Source organism: Myodes glareolus, chromosome 2, assembly GCF_982192425.1.
Source record: "Myodes glareolus chromosome 2, mMyoGla1.1, whole genome shotgun sequence".
NCBI lineage: Eukaryota > Metazoa > Chordata > Mammalia > Rodentia > Cricetidae > Myodes > Myodes glareolus.
In genome coordinates this window covers 130,481,752-130,509,393 of record NC_142027.1, presented here as the reverse complement: position 1 = coordinate 130,509,393, position 27,642 = coordinate 130,481,752, and the positions used below count along the sequence as shown (strand labels likewise).

The window sequence follows — 27,642 nt, the reverse complement described above, 5'->3', positions numbered from 1 at the left end:
TCAGCTCCTGGATCCTGTGACATCCTTTCCTGGTGTATGACCCTTCCCATTGCACTGGGCCTCAGTTGCTTTCTTGGTGAAGGTGAAATATTTATTGCAAAGGCTTGGACACAAATTATGCACAGGCCATTGGAAAAGTGCTTGGGATCAAAAGGCAGGCCAAAAACTGTTTTCTTCTTTTTTAAGGCAGGGTCTCTATGTAGTCCTGGCTGACTAGAACTCACTATGTAGACTAGAGGCCTGGATTTCTGTGTAGGTCAAACTAGCCTGGAACTCACAGAGATCCACCTTCCTCTGCCTCCCAAGTGCTGGGATTAAAAGAGTGTGCTATTACTAAATTGTGCTTCTTTAGAGTAAAATGGCCCATATTTTACTCACAGACCAGTATTCCATGATGGGGTATGCGCCTCAGGTGTCTGTGGGAAAGCTGATGTAACAATGACACCATTCGACATAGCAACCTGGACCCCTGCCACATCTTTCTTTTTTATATATATATATAACGGGCTGTTGGACAATGATTGCACTGTGTTGAACTAAATTAAATAATTGATAATCTGGCCTAAACAAAGAGCATTTCCATATGGTTCAATTACATATTAATATTAATGAAGACAACACAAACAGCAATTAAATAATTAAGTGCAGAGTCATTTACAAATTCCTTTTCCTATTTTCTCAATGAAGCCTCCCTGGGGTCTTTAAGGTCTAGACGGGGCTATTATCATCATTTTGCAGTCCAGGGAGGGGACCAGAGACTCACTTGCTCTCCATCGGCTGGACCAGAGCTCTCTCAAAGGTCTCTCTCTGAAGTCAACAAAGCAGACACATTATTTTCTAGGGCTGGTATTTTTGTTCACATTTGAAGGATTTTAAGAAAATCAAGAGCTAGAGATGCGCCCTTCGTTCCTATAGCGTCTAAGTGCACTGTTAGGTGGTGTCTATACTGCAGCTTAGAACACAGAATCTCTCGCGTGTTAGAACCTCTCCCAGGGTTGTGTGCATTTGGTACCCAACTTATCCTGGTGTGATACCTGTGGATCAAATGGCGTGTGAGGTCCCACAGACAGCTGAGATTCATTCCTCCCTCTTTTCAGAAGGAGATCGAGGCTGGCAGAAAAGTACTGGCCTCAGATCTTTTCACGGATGAGCGAAGTAAGACCTGGTCCCAGGTGGATGCAGTTCCAGGTCTTGTCGTTTGAGTCAGGGTGTTTCTAGGTATCCAAGCGTGGTCTTAAGCTCACAGTCCTCCTGCCTCAGCCCCCCAAAGTGCTGGGATCCGCACACCCTTTCTCCAAACACACACACTCTAGCCTTTGCCTCTAAAAGAGACACAGAAAAATGTCTCTGCCCGGGGTTCCGCTTTCCCCATGCGTCTTGCTCTCAGCCAGTTTTTATCATGCCTTTCTTCCTGTGCAGAGAGAAGAGATGTTATATTTGGGTATATTGGCTTTATGTGTCTTGGCTGCCTTCAACTCCCTTGGAACATTTTTTTTTGGCTAAAATATAATAAATGAAACCACTCAGATTGGAGAGGGAGGGCTTTTCCAGGGCGCCAGGAGAGGAGGCCAATTGTGATCTAGGACTAGAGTTTTTAACAAGCAATTTTAGAGGGTGTCTCAGGAAGTATCCCATGATGCCCCTGGCCTTCAGTCTGGCATGTATTTCACTCAGTTGCTGCCCCCCACTTCTTCCAAAGTTTTGCAGTTGCTCATGGTAGTTTATCCTGCCTTTCAGACAGTCTATGGGGAGAGCACATATGGACGGCGGAATGGGAGGTGATGGTGGTCACATGGGGTGGGGCAAGCTGAGGGACCACAGTCCAGCAGGTTACCTCACAGTTTCTGTGACTATTAGGCAAAAGGGAGATTCCACAGGAATTCATGTCTACCTTCTCCAAAATCTCCGAGAAAATTAACTTCTGCAGGAAACTGTCTGCTTTGACCTCTGTCTGGATCTCTCCGACTCCCCCCACCACTCTCCCCGCTCCTTCTACCTCCCCTTCCCCACATTCACTGAGTCCTCACTGTAAGTATAGAGAAGTATCTTAGTGCCATGGAGGAACAAGGAGCTGACAAACACAGGCTGAACAAGGAGATGACAAACACAGGCTGCCCTGTGTGCCTGAGGTCGGGCCAGGTGGGCAAGGATACAGATATCTATATCTTGACAGCAGCTGCCCACATCATTTCACCTTGAGTCTTAGATGTCTTCCGTGGAATGGGAATGGTGGGGATGAAACACGCAGGCCTCCTGGAGGTTCCAAAGGAGTGTGCAGTGCGTGGCAGGGGCCTGGGGGAAGCTTCTCTCCTGCACTTGCCCCTCTGAGTTGGGGCTCTGCTTGCTCCCCCTTTCTGCGTCCTGCCATGCAGTGAGCTTGACCTTCAGCGTGGGTCTCATTATGCCAAGCTCTCCTTGAATTTCTCTCTTCTCACCCATGCCCCCGCAGGCAGTGGAGGAACTCTTGCAGACCCTGGATCTGGAAAAGAAAGCAGTGGCCGTGGGGCACAGCCAGGTGAGTGACTATCTTGCCAAGGACACTGACACCCATGCTCCTTACAGGAGCTCAGCACCCAATTCTTGTCTCACCCAATGACCCATTATCTCTCTGGGTCTCTCTTTCCTAGACTACAGGGGATAAATGAGTTTTGTCCCTGTCCCTCTTTCAAAATCAAGATGACATGGTGCCACATGGGTGGACATGACACTAGAAATGTCATTCTTAGAGTTCGCTGGCCCAGGAGCCTCGAGAGTCTGGAAGAGTTGACGCTTGGGTCTTTAAATGACATTCTGAGCTCCAGAAGGAACTGTTTACAGATGTAAAGTATTCTTAAAGGAGAGAGCTCAGGCAGGAGACTCTCTGTTTGTGCAGAAGTCTATTTAACAGAACAAAGAAAGCACTTGAGAGACTTAAACAGGCTGCCCTGTGGCTGGGAGCGCCCCCCCCCCCCCGCCCCGTGGATCTGGGATTTTAAGGAAGTGCTTGTGATTATCTGTGGTGCAGGTGGCATATTCACGACGGAGGAGGGCTTATGAATGTGTATGATGCTGGTGGCATATTCACGATAGAGGAGGACCCTTTTTTTCCCAGATCTTCCTTTATGGGCATTTCTTTTCACAATCCCTACAGATGGGGAAGGGTGTCAACACTGCTTTGCAAACCTTGTGCTAATGATGTCAGGCTTCAACATAATATCCAAGCAAAGCAATTTAATGGGAAAGGGGTTTCTTCTGGTTTCTAATTCCAGGGCTGTAGCCAACCATGACAGGGCAGGGGTGGTGGCTGGAGTAGGTGGCTATATGGTCACACTGCATGCATGGGTAGTCAGGAAGCAGTGAGAGAACAGGAAGTTCAGCCTGTCCATGAAACTTAAAGGTCCACCCCCAGAGATGCATTTCCTTTAGCTGGTGGGGACCAGGTGTTGGAACACAAGAGGCTGTAAGGGGTGTTTCACGTTCACACCACAGCACAGACCCTCTCGTGCATGTGCAGGATGACACGGCATAGGGGGACACCTGACAGTTAAATGTCAATAACATTTAACAACAAAGGTGTTCTGACCAGGAGATGGCTACCAAGATGCATCTGGTTTCCTCAGTTACATTGTGTCTTAACTGTGTGACTACTCTGTATCAGAAGGCAGCATGCTTCGCAGATGTGGCCTCCTAGCGTCCCTTTTGCAAGTGGCTGTGGCACAGCCCTAGCCCTCGGCGGTCCCTAGTCCTCGGCAGTCCGCTAGCCCTCAGCACTCCACTGCAGTCTGTGGATGGAGGAAATAGACTGAGAAGGGAATGGGATGATCTGAGGGGAGAGAAACCAAAGGGGTTGAAGCTCAAACTCTCCCCTGCCCGATGAGATGTCTATAGAAGTCTCTGTGTTGCCCAGCATGCCATGTGCTGTTGATTATCAAGAAAGGAAGCATGGCATTTTAGGGCTCTTTGACCCTAGAGCCTCCAGTCTTTTGTTTTGGGGGCACACTCATTATCAGCTTTGAAGCTGTCTGGGAAGTGAGCATGGGTTTTCAAACTAAAGAACCACGTGAGTGGTGGGCAGTATGCCACAGACAAACTCCGAACCCAGACTGGGAAGGGGGGGGTGTCTCGCTGCCCCATTATTCACAGAGTGGTTAGCATAACCAGTAAACCTGAATGGTCAGAACCCACTGCAGGTGTGTATGAGCCCTGGGGGGAGGGCTCTGTTCTTCCTGTAGACATTGTGGTCATGGACCCTCTCTAGAGATGTCTTCTCCTTGGTGGGCTCAGCTCACTGCTCACCAACCTGTTATAAACACACTAACATCTCACTCTGGCCTTGGTCCAAACTGGGAGTTCACTGTGGGCTTGACCAGATTGCCACTGTGGTTATTTGCGGATGTCTCTGGCAGTAAGAATACACCAGCCTGTCCCTGGGCTCTCGCGGCAAGCCACAGACTTCCAGAAGGCTCCACAGATGAGGAGACTGTGCTCTGGGTAACTAGCTCATTTCTAGTGACCCACAGGGAGTGAAGACTGCATACTACCAAGGTCCTCCCCACACACTGAGGTCCCGATGCTCACTGGTGGAAGTGGAGAATGTGTTCACACAGGTCCCATGGTCTTGACTCGGAGTGGGGGTAGGGATCGCTCCTCAGCTCCACCCACTTCATCCCTCTAGTCCATCTGCAGAAATCCTGCCCAGAAGCTTGCAGAAACCCCAAATCCTCAGACTCCACCAGGACCTACTGGATCAGAAACTGCATGGTGGAGCCCAGTGGCTGTTGTCACAGGCTCTCTAGGCGACTTAGATGCATGCTGGAGTCTGAGAACCACTGGGCTAGAAAATTACCCAGTTATTTCATGAATACAGAAATTGGTCCCCACAGTCCTGGCAGCCACAGTAGAGTAAGGGAGAGAACAGAAGCTACTGTGTGTGGTTTACAGCGGCAGGGGTTGGCAATCTAGAAGCCTAAACCTCCAATAACAACACATAATTGTCATTGCATAATGCTTTGTACTCACCAGGAGTGATAGAGGCCAAGGAGACCTTTGAGAGGCCAGGCCCAGCACCAGTTTGGGTTCCTTGGGACAGGTACAACATCTCGTCATTGTGGAATCTGGTACTGAAAGTGGGGAAGTCCACAGAAAACCCAGTTGGATAGAGAGAAGCTGCTACCCTGTCCCTGCCAAGACTCGAAACTTCCTAATTGATTCATGCCTCAGTTGCCACAACTGCAGCATGGAACCTGTTCTCTGCCTCCTGCCCGGGGAAATTTAGCAGGGCTACTGTTCCTTACAGAATGCATTTATCAGCAGGGTAAAGCTATTTATCAGAGAAAGTCATATTTTATTGCTTGCGAAACTAAAACCCTGAGAGTTGGGGCGATGGCTTAAGCATGCACTTCTCCTGCGGAAGGCCTGAGTTTGGTTCCCAGCTCCCACACGGTAGCTCACAACTGCCTGTAACTCCAGTTCCAGGGGATCCAATGCCATGTTCTGGGCTCTATTGACACCTGTGTGTGTGTGGCGCACATACACTCATGCAGGTGAACATAGATACATATTAAAAATAAGGAATCCTTAGGGCACTGGAAGAGTTGTTTTTGTGTTTGTTTGTTTTAAAGAGCCAAAACTCCTCTGATCTGGGGAATGACCCCAAGGAGAGGACGTAGATCTTTTGAAAAGCCTGGCTTTTGCAGTTTTGGATCAAGAACAGCAGCGGGCCCTGGTGCATTCTTTAGAAGTGAGGTGCAGGATGCTCCTCTCTACTCAGATCCGACAAGCAGCTGAAGCCATGAGAAGGGAATCATTTAGGTTTTTCCTTGTGATTTTTCCCAGTCCCTGACACATTATTAAGGCTTGTGCTTTGGGCCCTGACAGCTCTGACCAAGTGAGATTCCACATGCAATCAGACGTCTCAGTAATATCATGTTCTCAAAAGGGGAAAAAGAGGAAAGGAAGACACAGATCGAGAGTCGCTTCCACAGAGCCGAGGACTTATGGACTTCCTCTCACCATGGGCACAGTCCTATCCAATTATCTTTTAAATGAAAGCCTCATACTTAATCAATATTGGACTGGGTAGCACCTGCCGTCTACTGTAATATATGAAGTATGCTGTCATCATTTTTGATCATCGATTTTTTTTTAAATGACAGCTTTGGGACTCACCAGCTTGTGAAATTAATATAGTGATGATTAAGCAATCTGAGAGCCAGGAATGGCTGATGTCTCTATTTCAGTGAGGCTGGTCCTCCTGGTGGCTCCCAACAAGCACTTGCTGGTCTATGAAACAGCTGGACACTCACAGAGCTCACCTTCCTGTGGACCAGGGGCCCCGTCATTAGAATGGGCAGAGAGCTCGCGGGTCCTTTGTGCCAGTTAGTCTCAAATTCCCTTTGGAATTCAAACTTCTGATATGTGAACCAGATCCTGAGTTTGAGTCTCAGCTTTCTGAGTCAACAGCTACTGAATTAATTGGGTTACTGGTTTCCACAATGGGACAATTTGGAGTTTAAAGACTGGACACAGACAGAGCAAAGGACTTTGAGAACTAGATGCCCAGGCCTGGGGAGACAGCTCAGTCATTAGTGTTACCCCTGAGTTCCATCCCAGAACCTGTGTAAAAGGCTGCGTGCAGTGGTACACTCTGGTAAAGCCCAGCATTGAGGAGGCCATTGCTTCTCCCTCCATAAAATGGGAAAATCACCCGGCAGTGATAGTGCATGCCTTTAATCCCAGCACTTGGAAGGCAGAAGTAAGTGGATCTCTGCGAGTTCAGGGTCAGCCTGGTCTACAGAGTGAGTTCCAGGACAGCCAGGGCTACGTAGAGAAACCCCGTCTGTAAAAACAAAGCAATACAAAAATGAAAATCAAAATAGCAACCCTCTACGATCCTGCCTGCTGACTTCTAGTCTGTCCTAAACACTCAATAAACATTATCCATTAGTTGACAACGCCACCAACTCAGGGCCATGCGTTGACATAAGAGAAGATGACACCTTTGGGTCCTTCTGACAAATGCATAGGGCTGGGTCAAGTCCACCATGAAGACTTCTTTCCTTGGCACCCAGGGAGGTGGACCAAGGGTGTATAGAACTGTAGGGTGTGTAGTCAAGGACACTCCCTGCCTGGAGAGCCTCGGGTCTCTTAGATTCCTTTAACTTAAACCCAGAACCTGCTCCCTTTTGGCTTCTACCGACAGACATCCCTGGGCTTCTGAGTCACTGCATCTTGTCCCCTGCAGTCTGTTCATGGACCATTCCATGGGATGCTGCAGTGGTGATCTCAGCACCATCACCAACTTCTTCCATTATTTGATGCTCTGAGGCCTGGCAGGTGTGGTCTCTGGCAGGAGCCTAGCAGCTCAGGGGAGGGATGCTCAGGCCAGAGGGTGGTGCCTCTTCCCATGGCCTCTTCCCCTCCTTTCATGCTGAATCTGGGTGTTTCTCGGTATCATATCTCAGGTAAATTTTGTCAATGGTTAAAAATTAACATTTTGGGGCCAGCCCAAGTGCATGGGCTCAAGAGAGCCTGGGACAAGGCCTCAGAAACTGAGTTTACTACTATCCTGGAGTGAATTTGTCCCAGAGGACATTAGACACATCTGTGCTGGTAGTGACTGTCAAACCAAGGCACCTTTCTTCCAGAATCAGGTGGAACGCAGGCAGTGGTTTAGCAGGGCCTTTTCTTTTTTCTTTTTCTTTGTATTCCTGTCATTGTTTGTTTGTTTTTGTTTTGAGACAGTGTCTCATGTAGCCTAGGCTGGCTTTGAACTCACCACTAGCCAAAGATGACTTTAAACTTCTGATCTTCTTGCTTCCACTCCCCAAGTGCTAGAATTCCCACATATAGTTCCATGCCATGTAGAAGGATTCCAGGAGATCCTCTTGCTAGGCAAATGCTCTGCCAACCTAGCCAGGTCTCCAGCCCCAGATTCTGCCTTTCAAAAGTCCTAGGGCAGCATCCATCCTGCTACATGCATCCTGGAGCACACTGGGTAGCCAGGGGCTGAAGGCAGGAGGAGAAGCCACAGGAAGAAAGACCACTTCCATTCTTTAGATTTTCATTAAGCCACAGCTGCATCATGAGAAGAGAGATGGGCTCCGAGTAGCACCCCCAGACACCCCAGCAAGGCAGAGGCTTTACCTGTGCCTTCTCTTCTGCCCCCAGGTTTTCCTCAAGGCAGGTGTGGTTTCCAGGCTGGAGAGGCAACGAGAGAAGCTGGTGTCCCGGAATATCATTCTCTTCCAAGCAGCTTGCAGGGGCTTTCTGTCTCGCCAGGAGTGTAAGAAGCTGAAGGTAGTGTCTTGTGTCGACCAGCAGATTCCACAGCAGCTTGTGGATCTGGGGTGAACATGCATGACTGTGTGCCCCCCATGAGCCCCAGACCAAGTACTTGTACAGAGCTTACCGAGTCGTGGGCCACCCTCTGCTGGCCTGTGCTGTGGATGAGCTGGAATAGACAAGAGGCCGTGGCCCCGTTTCCTCCATGGCTTTGTCCCCTGCTTCCTGTCCTCTTTGTCCTCTTTCCCAGGTGGGTGGACCCCATACACTCACATTCTCCTTCTGCAGATCCGGAGGCTGGCCGCACAGTGCATCCAGAAGAACCTTGCTGTGTTCCTGGAGGTCAAGGACTGGCCATGGTGGGGGCTTCTGGCATCTCTTCGGCCCCTGCTGAGCCCCACCCTTAGCATGGAGCAGCTTCGCGCCAAGGAGGTGGGTTCATGCCTCTGGGTGGTGACACTCACCTTCATGCTTATACCCAGCCCCCAGGGCGACTGTGTGCAGTAACCAGCAGCCCAGCAGTCCTCCGTGCCTTTGATTGGAGGCTGCTATCAACCGAGGCTGTGTTCTGGAATACAGTTGTTCTCCGGAAGGATGGTCAAATGCACCAGTCACCTTTGGATCACGTGGCTCATTCTAAGCTCAGTCATGGGCCCTTTACATCTCTTAGAGAAAACTTTGTCATCTCTCAATCTCCAATACACGCACACACACATTTACATACACACACACACCCACACCCCATCCCCACACACCTCCTGTGGGCAGCTGTTTTGGACAGATACTGGTTTGTGCTTTCTGATGTTTATTTTTTACAAAAATGACCAAGATATGCACAAGGCTCTTTTATTTCTTGCACAAACAGTAAACACGAGGGAGGCTACGTGTTCTTCATCTAAAAATAACTACAAGCAAAGTCCAAGTAAATGTCCCCAAACTGGAAAGCCTAAAATCTGGCACTTTGATCCCAGGCACTTTGGGTAAGGCCTCCCCTGTGAAGCATGTGCTGTGCTCTTGCCAATCTATCCTAAAATCCCCAGGGACATCTCAGCGAGCCCTTCCTCATTCTTCTTTGCAGTAGAATATTCCCTCAGGCTCACAGCCTAAAGTCATCTGCCACCCGCGGCTCCTTCCAATGACAGCACCACCAGCTTGGAGAGCTGTCCCTGTGGGGAGAGTGACACTTGTAAGGATGTGACCCTCTGCACAGTCACACACACGCAGTCCCCATCTGGAGTTGTGTGCTCAGCCCCTAGACTAGGCTGTGTGTCCAGACTCCTGGAGCAGAGGTGTTGGTATCTGGAAATGGCTGAAGAGAAGGAGAGATTTGGGTGACAGCACAGGCAGGCTGACCGATAGCCATGCCACCACCAGCTACTTTTTTATTTTAAAGTTTTATTTTTAATTGAAAAATGATTGTTTTATGAATTTATGGGTTGGGATGTAGAGTCTTGACGCCGTGGCATACGTGTGGAGTGATGGCCCTGACTAACAAGGTGTGAGCCCTTCCAACACTCAGCAAACGCAGACTGCAGGGGCATCCGTGTAGCTCTCCTTGAAGAGCTCGCTGAGTTGCTGCCTGTCCCTGAAGCGATGCCCCCCGAGACTTCTCCTAACAGGAGTGGACCCAAAGGCCCGCCCCAGGCAGCTTACACACGGGTGTTGGTCTTGTAGGAGGAACTGACACTGCTGAGGCAGAAGCTGCAGAAGTCGGAGAAGTCGAGAAGCGAGCTCAGACAGAGCGCGGACCTGCTGGAGAGCAAGGTAAGCCATCTGCGCCCACCCATGTTCCCTGAGCATCTGCTGAGGGGAGAAGGGCCCTGCGCTACATCCCACGATGCTTGAGCAGCTATGACACCCTTTTAGGGTTATAGTGGAAGGAAATGAGGCCCTGGCACACCGGGGACGTGTGTGGCATCTTCCTGACCCCACATTATCAGATAATGCTATTTTGTCCCAAAGACGAAAACTCCTTACATAAACCATGAAAGGAGAAAGCAGCACTGGGGTGATGGGTGCCTCACCAAGTCAAAATAAGGGGGGAGGGGCGTTAATTAGAGTGTGAAGTGAAGACACAATAAATACATGGAGTCAAAGTGGTCACACATGTATGGATAAAGTCCAGAACACTCAGAGAGCGTGTTCCAGTCTGCTGGAAGACAAACCTTCCAAAAGTGGAAATTAAAAACTGATCAAAATACGGACAGATGGTTCCTGTGGTACACCGGCTGCCTCCTTTCTGCTTTTCCTCAAATTATTGATAATTTATTTAAAAGCTGTTAGACACACGAATGAGAAATGCAGCCTCACTCTGAGGTCACCTTTCCTGGGGCGTGCGACCTGCTGCCCACTATTAACAATGCTGCTGCCCAGGGATTTCCACTGTTGGGTTTTCCTATTCTGAGACAGGGTCTCAGGCAGCCTCGGTTGGGGTAGCCAAGGATGATGATAAATTTTTTGTTTAAAATTTATTTATTTTTTAATTACCTCTGTGTTTGTGTGGGTTTGTGCATGTGAGTGTAGGGCCCAAGGAGGCCAAAAGAGGGCGCTTGATTCTCTGGAGCAGGAGTTACAGGCAGTTGTGAGTCTTCAGATGTGGGGCTGGGAACCAAACTCAGATTCTCTGGAAGAGCAGCCAGTCCTTTTAATCACCGAGCCATCTGAAAATGCATTCTCTCACAACCCTGCACATGCATACAATCTATTTTGTTCATACTCCCCTCTCATCCCTCCCACTCCTCTGAACCTCCCAACAAGTTCTCTCCTACTTTCTGGTTCTTTTTTGTAATCCACCACATTTAATTAGCATCGTTTGTATGTGTGTTAGTATGTGTGTGTGTACATGTGTGCATCTGTCCATGTGTGTATGAATATGTGCCTGTGTATGCATCTACCAGTGTGAATGTGTTTGTGTGTATATGCATGTGTGTGCATGTATGTGTGTGCCCATGTGTATGTGCATGTACATGTATGTGTCTCTGTGTATGTGCATGTACATATGTCTGTATCTGTGCATGTGTGTATGTGCCTGTGTGTGCATGTACCCATATGTATGTGTTTGTGTGCCTATGTGCAAGTGGGTGTGCAAGTATGTGAATGTACATGTGTGTATCTTCTGTGTATGTGTGCCTATGTGCATATATGTACGCCTGTGTGTGCATGTATGTGTGTATGTGTTTGTGTATATGCATGTTTGTATTATGTGCTTGTGTGTGTGCCTATGTGCATATATGTATGCCTGTGTGTATGTGTGTGTGTGCATGTGACTGTGTGTGTACGTGACTGTGTGTGCATGTGTGTGTGTGTGTGTCTGTGTTTGGTTTACTTACAGGAACACAGATAATTTACCAGTAAACAGATAATTTACTACTGAAGAAAATGAGTCTTCCTTCTGGCAATAGTGCCTCATCTGGGGTATGCATGAGCCCCTACCCCTCCACCCCTCTCTTCTAGAAAGTTGACTGGCTTGATCTTGTGCAGCCTATCACAGTTGCTGTGAGCTCAGGAGTCCCACCAAAGACAGCATTTCACAGCATGCACACACGCATGTGTGCAAGTACGCACGTGTACAAGCACGCACACACACACACACACACACACACACAAGCATGCACTCCTGCCTCTACATTCTTTCTTCTCCATCTTCCATGATGTTCTGGCATCAGGGGTATTCTTATTTCAGAGATTTGCATGCTCAAGAGTACAAACAGACTCATGAGAAGAGTCTCAATCTAAATAGCAATCAGGAAATGCAAATCAATGCCTTGCTGAGAGCCTCTTCAGGGTTCAGACAGGCAAAATGGAAAAGGGCTAGAGTGGAGGGTTGGCAAGGATGCGTGTGGCTGCCCCACATCTCTGGCATGCAAATTGATGTTACTGTGGGCGAACAAGTTGGTGTTGCATACATAAGTGGCCAGGGCCATGCAGCCCACAATGCCACTGTAGGCTTCTATGTTAGAAAGAAGAGGTGCCTCCCTTCTTCCATCATGAGGGTTCTGGGGTTTGCGTCCTTACCTGTTGAGCCATCTTGCTGGCCCTGTAGAAGCATTTTTGTAGTGCCATGCTTGACTGAAAAACAAAGGATCAATTCCATAGCGTAGCTGACCATGAAGTCATAGTAGTCAAGATCCAGGCTGCCTCACAGGATGAAGGACATTGTTCCTTCCTCTCCTGTCCCTTCTCTCTGGCCCCTTCCAGCTGTGGGCTTCCACCAGGATTTACAGTATCAGCCATGTTTCTGGGGAACAGACCTCAGATCTAATCAGGAAGTCACTGGTCACCCCCATAACTTTCATGCCACTGTGGCTCCTGGAGGCACACCTTGCCCGGCAGGTCATTACTGTAGCTTGCAGAGCACAGCTCTGGTTGGTGACTTTTCTCCCCACAGTGGCCTGTGTAGCTCCTTCTGGCACTGTAACAGGCAGCAGGCATCACCTTTAAATCAACACCAGCTCATGCCCACCGCCAGCGTCACTGTCTCGTCTCCTGCCATGAGGTTTGGAGACTGCCGGGTCCGGCACCAGGCAACACTGCTGCTATTCCTGCTGGAAAGCAACTGTTACTGGTCTGCATGTGTCTCTGCCTGAGGAGCCAGTGGGGTGCCTTTAGCGCTGTAGCTCTCCCAACTTCATCTGAGGAAGGTTTGACCCGGGAGGGATCCCCACCTTCACTGCCTTTTTGACCAGCTCTGAGATAACCCTAATTGCAGGTTTTAGTGTAGAATCTGGGGCAGGTCCCTTTAGAACCTAATGGAGCAGACACAACCAGACCCCAGAATTAGTGATGCTAAACCCAGGTTTGGGGTGACCCTGAAATACCTTCACAGACCTCAAGCTTAGCATGTTGAACCCAGGCTTAGGGTGACCCCAGAACTCCTGCTGTTTTAACAAGTTCTCAGACATTGCAGGAGTTGCTTTTTAGGATACACAAAGGGTCACAAGGTCTCAGATCAGAGAGTGCTCACAGCTTTCTGTGTGGCTCTGTTGTACTAACGGTTGGGGACCAGAGACCCTGATTGAGACCATGCATCACAAGCACACCTCTGCTGCTGTCCCTTGCCCCTGAGCTCCACCCATTTGTCTCAGCAGGGTAGGCTACAGCTGGCACCACTACCTGGCTTATTAGACAATTACTGCAGAGAGATCTAACTGCCCATCTACAGTGAAGCCACGCAGATGGGAGCCAGGGAGAAGCTGTATCGTCAGAGGGGCTCCAATGTTCACAGAGACATGGCCCCTTTCATCTAATGGGACATTGTGGTGAGGGTCAGAGCTCCTGGAGATACATCAGGGGTGGGACATTTTCCTCCTAACTTCTGCTTTTTTTTTTTCCTACGATCTAATTCATGACCAAACACGTAGGATAAAATGAGATTTCTGGGTGTATTAACTCAACAGCTCTTGGGGTTTGGTAAAGAATTATGGCAAGAATCTACCAGGAAGCTTCAGGGGCTGGAGGTGGCAGTCCGAAGGTGACATCTGTGAGTATCATAGCTTGCTGATGACTGTCCCGAGTCACAGCCTGGGTCTTCTGACTCAGACCAGGCTCCTTTAAGGGCTGTGAGTGCCTCATCCCTGGAGACGCAGCAGCTGGGCAGCTCACAGACTTGGCATGCTGTTTGGGCTTCAACTATTGAGGACTCTCTCCTTCCCATGGAGCTGACTCAGTGAGATCTCAGAACTACAATGTTCTTCTTGACTGCCTGCCCCGGTTTGTTCCCATAGAACACTCTCCTGTGCCCACCAAACAAGACTCCGGGATCAGCAGTGTGCTGAGTGTGGGGTCGTGGCTGAGTTAGTCCTGGTTGATAGGGCACCGTGGGCATCACCGGATCTCAGGTTTGTCTGACCATCGTCAGGAAAATGGCACCAGGAGTCACACTCTTCCATAAGTCGAGCCCACCACCTCTGCCACCAACACGCACATCCTTTGCCACTCCATCTTAGGTGGATTCATCACAGGCAAACAAGTCCCGGGTACCTTCACCCTTCATCGTCTACCCAACACTCCTGATGCCAGAGCAATGGCAAATGGAGACTCACCTTTAATGAGGGACTTGTCCAGGGGTTTCTGGGATGAGACCGGAACCAGCATTGTCTAGTTCTACCTTCAACATAAATGGTTAGGAAGGTACCATAGATGAAGCCCAGAGAAATGTAGTGGTTTATCTAATATCACACAACTGATAAGCAGCAGAGGTGGGATTTGAACTCAGATCTGATTTGCTTTAAAATGGCTATGCATATTGGGAATGGGGTCAAATGTCATTGCCATCAGAGGGCTGTAGTAGGAGGCCACTTGTTTGTTTCCTGGCTGTCAAGACTCCCAAAATAACCACACAGAAACTGCCTTTATTAAATCACTGCTTGGCCTATTATCTCTAACTTCTCATTGGTCAGCTTTTATACCTCAATTTAAGCTATTTCCATTATTTTACATTTTACCATGAGGCTCATGGCCTACCAGCAAGGTTCTGGCATGTCTGTCTCCAACGGTGTCTCCTTGGCTTCTCCCTGACTCTGCCTCCTTTCTTCCAGCATTCAATTTAGTTTTCCCTGCCTAGCCTAGCTCTACTCTACCCTATCACAGGCCTAGGGCAGTTTCTTTATTAACCAACGGTATTTACAGCATACAGAGGGGAATCCCACATCAGAAGGCCTTGAGGGATGTGCAGGAGTTGACCAGGTGTGGGAAATGGGATACATCCCAGGTAGGGTGGAGATACATGGTGAGGTTGGCCTGGCAGGCACGACTCTAATGTTAAGTGTCACGTGAGGACAGCCATGACAGTCATGGAGGAGGGCAGTCCCCATCCTATAGGGAAGAACAAAACCCAACTATGGCCTCAGGTTGGGGCAGTGGGTGACTGAGGGAGGGCCTGCTTCCTCTCTGGTGAAATGTTGGGTGAACTCCACCAAAGCTGGTCAGTCACCTCCATGTGCCCTGCTCTCAGGACTCCTCTCCCTATGCCCTACCAACATGGTCCTACTCTCTCTGACAGGGCAGGCCTGTGTAAATCTTGATTTTCTATCGAATTCTTTCATATGTTTGTAAGAGACCCAAAGTTGGCATGCTGGTGTGGCTGGCATTACCCTCAGATGTTAGCGCTTGGGCTCCACAGCCCAAGGAGCTAGGCCAGGCCAACTAGACATGTCAGGGAAAGCAGAGAAAGGTTTATTCAATGTGACCACTTGGGGAAGAAGAATAGAGGTTCAGTGACCCCTCAAGTTCACAAGAGGCTCTAATAGCTAAGCACCCTGGTCAATCTGTGGCTCCACCCACCTTTTATCTCCACCTCCCCAGCCTCTTCTCTTCATCCCCCTCCCAGCCTCTTCTCCCCATCCCCCTCCCAGCCCCTTCTCCCCATCCCCCTCCCCAGCCCCTTCTCTCCACCCCCTCCAGCCTCTTCTCTCCACCCCTCCCCACCCTCTTCTCTCCACCCCTCCCTACCCTCTTCTCTCCACCCCTCCCCACCCTCTTCTCTCTACCCCCTCCCACCCTCTTCTCTCCACCCCCTCCCACTCTCTTCTCTCCATCCCCCCTCCCAGCCTCTTCTCTCCATCCAGATCCCCAGTCTCTTACTAAGTTTGAGAATCTCTGAAAGTTGGAGCTGAAGGCCGGGGCAGGCTAAGATATATGGATCCCCAGTAGTTACTCATCTCTAATTACCCTGTGAATTCTCAGTATAGTAGGTGTGCACATAATGCCTCTAGGATCTATGAATAATGGCAGCCACAACCCTAGCTGTGTTGAGCTTTAGGTATCTATCCAGGGCTGCACACTGTACTGAATGCTTTTCCCTCAGTACTGGGGATTGATCTAAGACTTGCAATGCTCTGTGAACACCATTGAGTTGCAAACCCACCCTCCCTTGCAGACAATGTCTTGCTTTTTCACTCAGGTTGAACACATGGTTCTTCTGCCTCAGTCTCTGGGTCTCCGGGGTTACCAGCCTGTGCCACCAGGCCAGACCTTTCTCTTAGACTCTGTAAAAGCAGGTAGACATTCCTGTTCCCTTCTGTCCAGTTTGTCCTCCCGGGCCATTGTCCCTAAGTAGAAAGGACATTTCTGCTGATTCCAGCACTCGGTGGATCTGGGGAGGGCTGTCAAAGCAATTTCCTGGCATCTGTAAAAACTCCACTATGTTTGCAAGCCAGATCATCCTAAAATTGGTTTTCATAGTTCTGAGCGTGGAGTTTCCACCTACCCTCCAAAGAGAGGGCTTCTACCCCTGCTTCTGAGGGAAGGAGAGGAGAGGGAAGAAGAGTGGAGGGAGAGAGGGAGAGAGGAAGGAGAAAGGAAGACAGGAGGGAGGAGAGGAATGGGGAGGAGGGGAGAGCGAAGAAGGAAGGGGCAGGTTTGTGTGGACTTGACCATGTGAAAACATCCTGTAGTCTCTGGTAGCTGAAAGAACTGACTGACCTTCAGGCTCCAGACTGTGGGTTTCATGAGACTCAAAATTAATTCATTAAATTAATTTTGTGCTCCCCATGCTCAGGCAGATTAACACAAATTAAATTTCATGCTAATTGTCTAAGCAAGCCATCATTGTACCCCTGCTTGGGATCAAGGCCGATTCCCAGGGTGGGTGGTGGTTGGGAGTGTGGCCCTGGATGTTCCTGGATTGTAATGATCATCTTCTCAGTCCTGGGGACTGTTCACAGGGCCACAAACAAATCTAACTTGCCCAAAACAAAGAGAGGCCTGGGTTAGGGGGAGGGGGACACTGTGATTCTGTCCTCTACTCCTGAGCTCAGCTTCTTGGCTGTGCCTTGGGAACTCTGGTAGGGAAATTGCACTTTAACAAACTCTGAAGTGTGCAGGGCTTCTCTGATGCACTAATAAAGCCGGAAGGCTGAGGAAGAGCAGACAGGCTCCTCTCAGAGGCCACCCACCCAGAGCCCTTGAAAACCCCAATCTGTGGCCATTGTGCCAGTTGCAGCAGACAGATGTGAGTTCAAGTCTCAGCTCTGCTGCTTGCTTGCTCTGTGATCTGAGAGTTCTTCACCATCTCTTACTCCCGGCTCTCTGTTTCCCCTGAAGATTTGGGTCACAGTAGAGCAAGGATGGGCTCGAGTGGGAAAGAGAGTGTATAGAACACACGGTGGCCTCAATTGAGTAGTGCAACTGTTTTCCCAACAACACAGCTCTCACCTCAGAGGTCATTTGTTCTGGAGCCATACATGAATGATCACATCTGGACACAGATTCAGGCTACCCATAATTCCACAGTTCAGTGTGGTGGCCATTCTATGATGTGTTACAGCAATGGAGCAAAGATACCGAGAGTCAACCCTGCTTAAGTATGTTGGTGGAAACAGCAGTGTAGTTTATAGAAAACGAGGAAATTCTACCACAGGCCACAGACGCTGGAACATTCTCAGCCTGTGACTAGGAAGCTAGGGGTGTGCTAATACACAACCAAAGGTTTCACCTGGCGTCACTGGCTGTTAGGTCAGACAAAGAACAGGGCTAGCAAACAGGCTACAGAGCCCAAGACAAATTGTGTTAGACTCTGGACTTGCCCCACTCCAGCCTCCCAAGTGACTGAAGTTGGAGGCAGCCAGTCAGCCTTGCAGAGTTGTGTGGGAGGCGGGGCTCTTCCCAGGAACGTTTGTTCACAACAGTGTTCTGCTTTCTGATTGCAGAAAAACATTAAAACTAAATCCACAGCACAGATAAGCAACTCAGGGCAACGGGGCCTCATGACTGTCTCCGAGAAGGAGTGGGCACCTTGTGCTGCACTCACCTGACCAAAAACATTGAAAGAAAGGGCGAGTCACCCTTTATGGCCATCTCCAGGGCTCCCGTTGATGGCCCGTGCACATGCGGGCAGCCCTAACTGGGCTTGATGGGTTAGAAAAGACAAAGTTGGGAGGTGGTGTATTGAGAGATATGAGGCAAGTTGAGGAAATGAGATGGATGGGTGAAATCATGTTTCATTACATATATGAGGCAGTGTGTCAATATGACCCAGAGTCTGAATGCCAAGGTACAGAAGACCTACCTCTCTCGGCAGTGTGCGACTCCCACGGTCAAGACCCTGACTGGGAGATTGAATGAGGAAGCCATTCTTAGACTTGACCCTATTCCTGCTTCCTTTTCCCCTTCTCTGACTCTTGACTTTATTTATATCATACTTATAGTTGAAAATACACGCCGAAGTCCTAGGTTCCATCCCCAGCATGGCATATACTTGGGCCATGCCTGTAATCCCAGAAGGATCAGGAGTTTAAGGTCATCCATCCTCAGCTATCTAGAGTTAAAGAATGGCCTGGGCTACATGAGACCATGTTGTGTATGTATGCGTACATGCGCGCATACACACCCTTATACACCTTGTCTAACAGCCAAGAAGAAAGCGCTGTGAACCCAGAGGCTAGCTTTCCACTTTATTTTCCCTCCTATGGTGGTGGTGCCTGTGTCTGTCAGCTCAGCAGGAAGTGAGGCGCCTTCCTCAACTCCTTTAGAAGCACCCAGCTCATATGTCCTGTTAATCCCCTGTCCCCTTCTTAACGGGTCTATGTAATCACTACCAACAGATAACAGGTCAGGTGTACCTATGGAAGACAGGCTGGGAAGGCAGAGAGCTGGTGCCACAGCTCATAGAGACCCACAGAGAGCACCACATGGAACATCCAACTGTGATGTGTCTTCTTCAGGGACAGGGACGCTCAGTCCCAGAGGCCAGCTCAGGTTCCCTGACAGCTGAGAACCTCTGCTAAGCACCTGTCCTTAGTTGAGTGCCTACTGTATACCAGGCACTGTACTAAACTCTCCAGGGTTCTTCTCACCTACTCCCCACACTGGTTCTGTTAGTTACCCCCCCTTTAGTGTGTGCTGGGTGACAGTTCTCCCACACCAGGAACAGGTACATCCTGAAGGATGAGCTTTCAGTCTCTCGTTTACAGAGCAGTTGGCCTCTCTTCTCCCTAGTAATGGCTTGTTCTAGGATGGTCCTCTGCTGTGTGTGGTATGTGGAAGGAAGGAGTGTCAGCAGACTCCTGCTTTCTCTTCCTCAGATCACAGACTTGACCTCAGAGCTTGCTGATGAATGCTTCAAAGGTGATATAGCCTGGCAGGCACTGGAGAGCGAACAGGCACAGCGACTTCAGGCGCTCCGAGAGGTTCAGGAGCTCAAGGTGAGGGGTCATGGGGATCTAGTGGGTGGTCAGAAGTGGTTTGTCCTGGTTACTAGGCTTCTCTAGGACCTCCAGCCCACGTGAGATACACCTGCTGACTTTTGTGTCCTGCTCCTAGGGACAGTTAAGTCTTTCCAAGGCAAGGCCTGAGAGGTACTGTGGAGAGTGACCTTAGCAATGGAGGCTACATGTAACAGATCCATGACCTTGGAGGACCCTTGGGTGGGAAAAATGCAGGGGATACTATTCTTGTCAAAGGAGTGTGTAACAGGTGACCAAACCCTGGCTTTGGATGGGCACATGTGAAGTGGATGGTCTTGTCCGGCTGAGTCCACTTCCGTTGCTACAGTGGAATACCTCAAAGTGGGTTTCTTGATAAAGTAAGCTGGCTCGCGGTTCTGGAGGGCGAAGGCCTTGGGCTGGCCCATTGGCTCAGCATCTGGAAAAAGCCTAAGAGTAGTTGGCATCGTGGCAGGAAGGAAAGATCACTGAACCAAACAGCTCAAGATGGGGAGGCGCTGGGCTCCCTCCCTTTATAATCGCCCCTGTAAGAAGTAAAGTGAGGTCCGCACAAGAACCACAGTAGTACCTTCCAGGGCCCCGGAGACATGAAGACTTTCACGGTGCCATGTGGAGGATCAGGAGGAGAAACCCTTTCATTTCCAAACCTCAGCCATCACCAAGCCTTTCTTCCAGGCTAAGTACCAGCAAGTGCAGAAGGCATTGGGGGAAGCTCAGCAGCAGCTGGAGGAGGCACAGCAGAAGAGCCAGCTGGCCAACTTTGAAGAGAAACATGCAGGAGGAGGTAAGCAACCGGGGACCCTTGGGGTTGGACACTGGCAAATGGAACACCCTTCCTTTCTGTTCATTTGTTCATGAGTATGCACTGAGCACTTATGGCCAACCTACACCACATCTGCCAGGACCAATAGGCACAGCTCTGCCCCTGGGCAGCTTATAGGCTGATGTTAATAGCCACTGTGGTGTCTGACTGAACTCATGGTGAACACTGGTCATTGAGAGAGGTGTTACATGGATGAAGGGTCATGTTTAGAGGCATGGAAAATCTGGAAACGGGGCTCATTTGATAAAATGATTGCTATACCAACTTCAGGAATGACCACTAATACTCAATAAAAGGTACAATGGTATAAACTTGTAATCCTAGCTCTGGGGAGGCAGAGACAAGAGGTTCTCTAGGGTTTGCTGGCTACCAACCTTGCCTAATTCTTGAGTCCCAAAGACAGTGAGAGTCCCTATTTCACCAAAACAAGGTGGATAGTGTTTGAACCGTGACTCAAGGTTGACCGCTGGCCTCCATGCTCACATATACACACATGCACACCCACACACCCACACAGATGCACACTCAAGAAGAGTTAGTGTCTATGTGTTAGACAGTCTTCTATTCCTGTGCCTTAAATACACATTTTGATGACAATGACCCTGGGTGGAGCCCAGGAAGCTGCACCTCCATATTTGGATTGTGTCATCCGAAGCCATCCCTGAGCCTCAGGTGCCCATCTTCAAGTGCAGATGATCCCAGATGATGACTGGGAATGCTGAGCCATACGGAGTAGAGTGCTGTGTAGACACCGCTATCTTACCACCGCGAGGAATGGGTTCCCTACATGTTCTGACGTCAACCCAGTTTACACACGAGGAAGTTGGGGCTGACTCTCAAGGTTACTGTGCAGTGAGAGGCAGGTGGCATCAGGCCCTCCTGCTGTGCCCTGGTCATGCCACTGCCTGGGGATTCAACTTTCATGGGAGCCAGGGACCTGTTGGTACAGAGTCAACTATGTGGGGGTAACACAGCCTCCTAAGAGGCATCCCAGAATAGGCTCCATCCATCTAAGGCTTGTCTGGATGAGACATCTCAGGTGTGTTTCTTCTGCAGTGATCAGGAGGCTGATGATGTGGGAGATAGACTTAGCCCACGGGAACATTAGTCATTATAGGAACAGGTTCTCGGCTCCAGAAGCGCAGTCTGGGAAGCCAGGCTACAGATCTGTTTTTCATTATGAAAGCCACACATACTCTTTATATGAAACCTCTAAAATACAGGGAAGTTGAAATAGGCAATAAAACACCCACTGCTGTGCTTTTTCGCCTGCCTCTGTGCATCATAAAAAGACATGGCTTTCTTTATGTTTGCCTAAATGCTTACAGCGGGTCTTTTATAATACACATCTAGCACCAGGCTGGACACTGGGAGCCGCAGAAGAATTCTGGTTGAGTTTTGTTCCCAGAAAGCTAGCCATAAGTGTGGATATAGATTACAGAAAGCCAGGAAATAGGCAAATGGATAATGCAGGGCATTGCTGTACACGCCGATTAACTCATTCACTCAACTATCAACTTGCTCATTGATCCATCCATCTACCCACCTGCTCATCAATCCATTATCTATGCACCCACTTAGCCACCCACCCTAACATCTGCCATTATACCTACTCATCCACCAGCATCCCTTACTCTTCCATCTTACTATCCATCCAGCTATCTATCTATCTATCTATCTATCTATCTATCTATCTATCTATCTATCTATCTATCAAACACCGCTTGTTCAACATTGTAGTATGTCCTAGCATAGTCCTTCTAGATATAAGTCCTCTTCTGGATTCTTGTAAGTTTTTTTTTTCTAAGAGAAATCTAGTTTGTAGCGCTCTCTGCACATTTCTCACTCTCATTAAATTATACGAGAAGCTGAGTAGAAACGACTTGTTATTAATGCAATTATCTCCTGTACTGGTAAAAAGCAGTGCATTGAATGAGAGTCCATGGATGGATAGATGGATTGATAGGTAGGTGGTGGAAGGATGGATGGATGGGTGGGTAATAGATGATTCAGTGGATGGATGAGTGATAGACAGCCGGATGAGCTAAGGGACGAATGGATGGTGGGTGGATGGACAGATGACTGGGTAACGGATGGATGGAGATGGATGGAAAGGCACCTAGATGACAAAGAACTGGGCTGACTACCTCTTAAGGATGTTTTCCCAGCTCCGTTAACTTAAGGAACACTATCTCTTGTTTGGTTATTAAATGATAAGGTACCACAATCCCTAATTCAGCCAAACAGTTTCAGTTCAACCAATGCTTACTTTTTTTTTTTAAACCAAAGCAAGAGGTTTAGTATATATAACATCTCCCAAGGTACCTCATGGCCAGGTTTATTGAGTGATTACCCATTCATCTATCTAATAACTCAACCAGAAGTCAATGATAACAGTCTACCACCTACCCTGTGGCCAGGGGCATGGCTCTCTTTGCCCCATGATTGTGCTAGGTCCATTGGCAGCTGGAAAATGCACCTTCCCTCTGTCTGAAAAGCTTCTAGACAATGCTGGGAACACATTATGGCCAGAGATCTCCCTGCCTTACAGGCTATGGGAGGAACAACTGGGAACCATGCAGAGTTCAAGGGACCCAACCTTACAGCAGTGAGCTCAACACTCTAGACGGCTGGAGGTGCTCAGGGCAGGCTGCCTGGAGGGAGCTCCGGCCTTTTCTCTAACTTGGACTTCAGCTCTTACCTTGAAGCCAAGGCTGAGGCTCAGAGGCCATGGGCCCTGTGATGTGGCAGGCGCAGGGCTAAGGAGTGAGGGGAAGCCCACATCTGCCGCCTCGCTCACCCTTCGACCCCACCACACAGCGGAGGAGTGGCAGATGCGCTTGGACTGTGCTCAGATGGAGAATGACTTCCTGCGCAAGCGCCTTCAGCAGTGTGAGGAGAGGCTGGACTCCGAGATGAAGGCCCGGACAGAGGTGGAGCAGAAGGTGAGAGAAGGTGGGGTCAGGACTCCTGAGGCCTGGGGCCTGGTGTCTTCTCCCCTCCATCGTGAGAGGCCACTGTGTTGTCTGCTCCTGGGGAAAGAGGGAGTGGGACCTCTACTATGGGAATAAATGCTGTCCCCATGGGGTGCAGGGAGTGTGTTCTGGGGAAGGGTGCCCAACTCCCTCGGATCTCTATCCTTGTCAGAAGTCTGACTCCAGTGGAAATCTCTGGTACTCGGGCCTTAGGTAGCTGAGTCACTACAGCACACCCTTGGGATTGCCCGCCTGTCTGAGTCAGTGTTGTATTTCTGTGAAGAGACACCGTGACAAGGCACATCTTATAACAGAAAGGATTTAACTGAGGACTCCCTTACAGTGTTAGAGGTTTAGTTCATTATCATCATGGCAGGGAGCATGGTGCAGGAGCAGTAGCTGAGAGCCACATCCTGATCCACAGGTGGCAGCAGGAAGAGAGACTGTGCCTGGATTGGGCTTCTGAAACTTCCCAGCCCACCCTCAGTGACACAGTTCTTCCAACAATTTCACACTGCCTAATAATGCCACTCCCTCTGAGTCTATGAGGCAGTTTTCATTCAAATCACTGCAGAGGGATCCCCTGTCAGAAATACACTTGAAAGAGGCCTGGGTTAGATTGCTTGGAAAATCCTTTCCTCTCTTATCCATGGCTTCCCTACCACAGACCAGGCTGGGGCACCCCATTCCTCTCCTCCCCTCTGGGTGCCTCTCTTTGAGGGTCTGAGCCTAAAGTCCATCTCCTGAGTCTGTCTGTCTATTTACACATCCCTCCTTGAGGACATGTTGGGATCCAGTGACTGCTCTCACCTTTGGCAAGGCTGCCATGATGCTGGTGTCTATCTCTACTGCCCTGGCTTTGTGTCAACTGCATATCTAACCCCCTGGAATCCCCCACTCCACCCCCTTATTTCTCAGTGCTGGAGACTGAACACAGCCTTGCCCTGGACGTGCTGGGCAAGTACTCTGCGTCGAGGCAGCCTCTTGCTGTGTTGTCTAGGGTGGCCTTGAACTTGTGAGCTTGCTTCCTCAGCCAGCAGGGGATAACTGACTGGCACCACCAGGCCCAACTTCCACTTCTTCCTGGAGGACGAAGCTCACTGGTAGCAATGTCATGGATCACCCTCCTCCTCTCTGGATGGATGGGGTCATCAGGCTTGCACTTGCTATTCGGCTGTCACTCTACCCATGGGGTGAAGGCAAATGGCACAAACTCCCACAGTGCACCTTGTTGGCCAAGTTCCATGATGGAAACACTCCTCCCATGGTCAGTTTCAAATTACCATCCCAAGCCAGGCCTAGTAGCCCATGCTACCCTCACACTTGAGGTAGAAACAGGAGGATCAGGCATTTGACGCCTGCTTTGGTTTCTTAGCAAGTTCAAGACAAGCCTGAGCCAATGAGGCTCTGTCTGAAAGGATGAAACAATCCCTTTCAGATTGTCAGGAGGACAGATTTGGAAGATCTGAGCCTCCCGCCAAGCCCCTTCCCATGCCACCCTGAGGTCTTCCTCCCCAAATGCTCCTCCTTCATCGGCCCAGGATCGTTGTATGTGCTGCAGCAGGATGACTCTCTTCGGTCTACATACCCCCACCCTAGCTTAAGACCTCAGATGCCAGTCTCTCCAAAGCCGTGACTAGCACAGCCTAAGGTGGGACTCCCTCAGCCATTCCCCCAAGTCTGCAATACACCCTGCAGAGTAGAGGAATCTATTTCTCGGTCCCTCCCATTTGCTGAAGGGGCCACAGGGTGGAGGCTTTTCTCGGCTGATCTTGCTACTATGTTTTTAAAGTGAGAAAAAAATAAACTGTGATATCCTATGGAGGGGGCTGTAGCATGACCACCGTGGAAGACGGGCATGACAAGGCCCTCAGGGTGTCGCTGGTGGAGCTTTTAACAGTCACTACCAAGATGGACACAGTACTGTGACTCTTCAGAGACGCTCTGGGTGTCCACACGCAGAGTGACAAAGAGGGAGGCTGCCTGGGTCTGGAACAACAAATTACAAAGTCAGCTCGGGTCACTTTCCCTAAGGAAGGGGATATCCACACTACATTAAAAAGTCATAAACCTGAAACCTTCTCCGAGCAGCGGAACATAAGAAAACATCCCATTTGCCTTCAAATACTGAATTTAGAATTACAGGCCTCATTAACTCAGAGTTTTGCTTATTTAAAGCAGCCTTTTTAATGAGGCCACTTCTTCAAAGCATGTGTGCTGAGTCCCACTCTTCCCCAGATCTAAACTAGGACACTGTGGGGGGAGCCGTGTTCTGGGGAAGGTGTTCATGGCCCCGTGTGAGTCCCGGGGCTTCAGCCTGCACCAGGGACCATGTGGTGCCTGTTCCTGAGGGGCCGCCTCTGGGATGCCTGCTCGGATTGGCTGGAAGTGCCCTCTTGGTGACTCTGCAGCTAGTCCTCGACAGTCTCTCCAGAAGACAGATCTGTCAGTCTCCTGCTGGTCCAAGTGTCCAGACGGAGTAGGGTGGGAAAAATGAATTCCAGGTGTGGGGCAGGAGGTTGGCTGGTGCACTCGCCCCGTGTTACCTCCTGGCAAAGTGGGGCTCAGGGAAGCAGCTTCCTGGAGCTGACAGGAACTCCTCCAAGGTCTCCTCTCTCCCAGCATCCATTTCCTTACATGGCGCTGACCTTGGAAATGGAAATTCCCAGGAGCCTTCGACTCCCTTCTTTCCACAGCTTGGGGATCTACAGAGAGCGTATGAAGGGGCCAAGAAGACGGCTCACCAGCTGAAGAGGAAGTGCCACCACCTCACCTGGGACCTGGAGGACACTCGAGTGCTGCTGGAGAACCAGCAGAGCAGAAACCACGAGCTGGAGAAGAGGCAGAAGAAGTGAGTCATGTCCCAGCAGGGTGGGCCGCAGGGCGAGCGGGTACACAGGGGCCTCTGGGTTCTCTTCCAAAGCCCTCCCACTCCTATTGGGCATCCCTGAGCACAGAGTGCAGACCCCATTCCCACTCCCATGTGGAATTCCTGTCAGGTTCTCAGGACTCCAACCAGGAACTGTTACCCAGCCTGCCTTGTTCCCAGTGACTTTGTGACCGCAGAGAAATTGCCCACCCTCTCTGGCTCCAGCATCTCTTTTCATCAAAGGGGTTTGCTGTGGGGAGTGATGTGTGATGGGCAGGAATCCGTTGCCTCTCAGGAGACCATAGCAATTCATGTCTGACTGTTTTCCCTTTTAACTGCGCAAGTTTGAGCTGGGCATTCAATGCCTCTGGGTCCCGGATGTCCATGTAGATGGGTATGAGGTCTCTCCCTCATGCTGGGAAATACGACATGCTCAGTGCTTCCAAGTAGAGTAGACTCAGCTGCCCATCCCCAGCAATGAAAAGGGGGGTGAGAAAAGTGAAATGAACACCCCTCCAAATGGGAGTTCTCACCCTATCGAGGGCATGGGAAGCAGTTCCAGCGGGACCTGCACCTTACACATAAATGTGTTGGCAGCTTTGATGGTGTGCCTGGGCACTGCCCTCGCGTTCCTGTGCAATTGCTGACATGGCCAAGCAATAGAGAAGCTGGGGCTGGTACCAACACCCACACCCTCTAGCAGCTGTGGCTCTCCATCCTTGAGCTTGACTGTGTCCAGTCTGGGACTCCCTCCTGGTGAGGGTAAAGGGGTCCAGGAGGGCCTGCTGCCACAGTAGTGAGTTCCTAAGCTGTGAGTGGCTGCAATGCTACCTCTGTTAGGATACTCATGATGTATGTTGATTTAGAATACTCATGATGATGTGTTGATAAATGTCCCAGATGAGTCAGCCATGGCTTTTCTGAGCAGCATCATTTCCAAGTAGCTGCAAGCAGGGTCACATTCTATAGGCGGCATGATGGATTCTTAATTCTCTTGCTCTCTCTCTCCCTATCCATCTCCTTTGGGTCCCCCTCCCTTCTCTTGGTGTTTGTTTGTTTGTTGTTTTTGAGACAGGGTTTCTCTATGTAGCCCTGGCTATCTTGGAAATTGCTCAGAAGATCAGGCTGACCTCAAACTCGAAGATTCACCCACCTCTGCCTACCAAACGCTGGGATTAAAGCGTGAGCCTGGCTCCACTCTTGTCTCTTGCTTTCATTTATCTGGAGCTTCCTGAAGTGTCATCTTTATCCAAAGATGACCTGCACAGATTCATTAACACACTCTCTCAAAGGCAGGCTGCCTCTTCTCTCTGACCTATTCTATTCCATTTGTTCTATTCTCTTTTCCATGCCCACCTGCGCACAAGGGCACGCCGGGAATGTGGCCCCGTGTCAACCACTTGCTATAGACCTTGCCCAATGCCAAGCACCTGAGCCGTGGGACTGTTGGTATCTGAGGGGCATCCTAGACTGCCTCATAGGTCCCTGGAAAATGCCCCTGACACAGGCTGTAGCTATAAGCTAAGTGGTGAACACACTGGTACCTCCCAG

General features: G+C 49.8%; 1 protein-coding gene across 1 annotated transcript in view; it reads left to right on the top strand.

Annotated features, from left to right (window-relative positions):
* Window positions 1-27,642, top strand: part of Myo18b (myosin XVIIIB) — a 201,965-nt gene that overhangs the window by 55,983 nt on the left and 118,340 nt on the right. Inside the window, exons 21-28 of the mRNA XM_087898172.1 lie at window positions 2,450-2,515; window positions 8,149-8,277; window positions 8,551-8,694; window positions 9,937-10,026; window positions 19,284-19,403; window positions 20,100-20,208; window positions 23,068-23,192; window positions 25,919-26,073. Of these exons, the coding sequence (XP_087754298.1) occupies window positions 2,450-2,515; window positions 8,149-8,277; window positions 8,551-8,694; window positions 9,937-10,026; window positions 19,284-19,403; window positions 20,100-20,208; window positions 23,068-23,192; window positions 25,919-26,073 (938 nt within the window). The remainder of the gene's footprint in view (window positions 1-2,449; window positions 2,516-8,148; window positions 8,278-8,550; window positions 8,695-9,936; window positions 10,027-19,283; window positions 19,404-20,099; window positions 20,209-23,067; window positions 23,193-25,918; window positions 26,074-27,642) is intronic.